We start from the raw sequence: 2,024 nt of genomic DNA, 5'->3' as shown, positions 1-2,024 counted from the left end.
GCAGCAACCGCAGCAGCAGCTGCCGTTAACATTCCAAGCAATAGACTCCAAGGCCTAGGGTTTAGGGTTTTATAGACTTACTTGAGACGTGAGAGTTGTATTTCGTCGCTAGGAGCTCGCACAGTGCAGCGATCAGCTGCACACACAAACCCTAAACCCTAAACCCTAAACCCTAAACCCTAAACCCTAAACCCTCAGATGCAGACGCTTGGCCTTCCTTGTCGATATGCTAGCGAATAAGGATGTATACAGCGTGAAACACCAACAGCGACAGCAGCAGCAACAGCAGCAGCAACAGCAGCAACAGCAGCAGCAGCAGCAGCAACAGCAGCAGCAACATACAACACTATCAGCAGATGCAAGTTCGAGTTTTTTGCTGCTGCTGCTGCTGCTGCAGTCTAGCAGCAGCTGCTCCTGTTCCTGCAGCAGCTCTTGCTGCCTTTGCTGCGCTGCAATATCTCCTGCATGGGGCCCCTGGGGGCCCCCGGGGCCCCCCCCTGGGGGCCCCTCTGCTGCCTCGGCTTCATCCGGCAGCTGCAGCAGCTCTGTTACTCTTGCTGCTACCTGGCACATCCATGCGTAGCCCTCATAGTTGCTGGCGAGGAGAGTACAGGCCTCCTGCAGCAGCAAACCCTAAACCCTAAACCCTAAACCCTAAACCCTAAACCCTTAATAGTGGATAGTGGATACTGGGTATTAGGTGCTGGGTACGAGGGTTTGGAAGGGAGGCAGAGAGGAATCGCGGAAAGGGTTTTATGTTTTTTTTTGTTTAGAGGGGTCTAGGGTTTAGGGTTTTAGGGNAGAGAGGAATCGCGGAAAGGGTTTTATGTTTTTTTTTGTTTAGAGGGGTCTAGGGTTTAGGGTTTTAGGGTTTTAGGGTTTAGGGTTTGGGGGTTAGGGTTTAGGGTTTAGGGTTTACGTTGTTTATGCGTCGGATTGCCGCGAACTCATTCAGGACCTCCATTTGCTGCTGCCGTTGCAGTTCATTTAGCTGCTGCTGCAGCTGCTGCTGTTCCTCTTGCAGCTGCTGCAGCTGCTGCTGCTGCTGTTGCTGCTGCTGCTGCTGCTGCTGCTGCTGCTCAGTTTGCTGCTCTTCGATGTCCCCTATTCCAGTAGCAGTATCAGCAGCTTGCTGCTGCTGCTGCTGTTGCTGCTGTTGCTGCTGCTGCTGCTGCTGCTGCTGTATCTGTTTTAGGGTGTTTTGTACGTGTTGCAGTTGCTGCTGCAGCAGCTGACGTTGCTGCTGCAGCTGCTGCTGCTGCTGCTGCTTTCTCTGGTGATAGACAGAATACTTGTAGCTGCTGAATTTCTTTAGGTGCTCGAAAACCCCCTCGTCCATGATAGCGTCAACTGCGGTGATAGCTGTGTGTGACTCTGCTCACAAACCCTAAACCCTAAACCCTAAACCCTAAACCCTAAACCCTAAACCCTTGGTTGTAAACCCTAAACCCTACAAATTGCTAGTTCAATATGAATTCAGGATAAGGAAAAATATATACAGCGAAACACACAGCGACGTTGTGTAGTATTGGTATAGGGATTTTCTAGGGTTTAGGGTTTAGGGTTTAGGGTTTAGGTTTCAGGGTTTAGGGTTTAGGGTTTACCTTCAAACTCGCGCTCAGTGCAGGCTCTAAGCTGCAGCATGTGCTGCTCCTCGGTGGGCCCCACAGGGGGGAAGGGGGCCTCGAGAGGGGACCGCATTGCTGCTGCTGCTGCTGCTGCTGCTGCTGCTGCTGCTGCTGCTGCTTCTGCTGCAGCAGAGAAATCCTGCCCTGAGGAGAAACCGCCGCTAGTAGGTGGCTATACACCCTGGCGGGTATTCGTTATAGTCATACATGTTGAGGGTTTAGGGTTTAGGGTTTAGGGTTTAGGGTTGCTATTCGGAGTACTGAAGGGGCCCCGAGAGCCTGTGAGCATTCTAGGGTTTAGGGTTTAGGGTTTAGGGTTTAGGGTTTAGGGTTTGTTGTTGCCCCTTCGTAGCTAATAGGGAGAGAGTTTCTGCTCTATGGAGCTGCAACTCACAC

At 51.8% G+C, this 2,024-nt stretch overlaps 1 protein-coding gene across 1 annotated transcript; it reads right to left on the bottom strand.

Annotated features, from left to right (window-relative positions):
• Positions 1-77: 77 nt before the first annotated feature.
• On the bottom strand, positions 78-1,701 carry EMH_0043110 (uncharacterized protein; the record flags this gene model as incomplete). The annotated part of the gene is made up of 4 exons (XM_013495814.1): positions 78-136; positions 339-618; positions 920-1,374; positions 1,605-1,701. The coding sequence occupies 4 exons, from the start codon at positions 1,699-1,701 to the stop codon at positions 78-80; spliced, it is 891 nt and encodes a 296-aa protein (XP_013351268.1).
• Positions 1,702-2,024: the final 323 nt, after the last annotated feature.

The sequence above is a fragment of the Eimeria mitis genome, genomic scaffold, assembly GCF_000499745.2.
Source record: "Eimeria mitis Houghton genomic scaffold, Emh_scaff1762, whole genome shotgun sequence".
Taxonomy (NCBI): Eukaryota; Apicomplexa; class Conoidasida; order Eucoccidiorida; family Eimeriidae; genus Eimeria; species Eimeria mitis.
The sequence above is the reverse complement of the archived record's forward strand: the minus strand, read 5'-3'. Positions and strand labels throughout refer to the sequence as shown.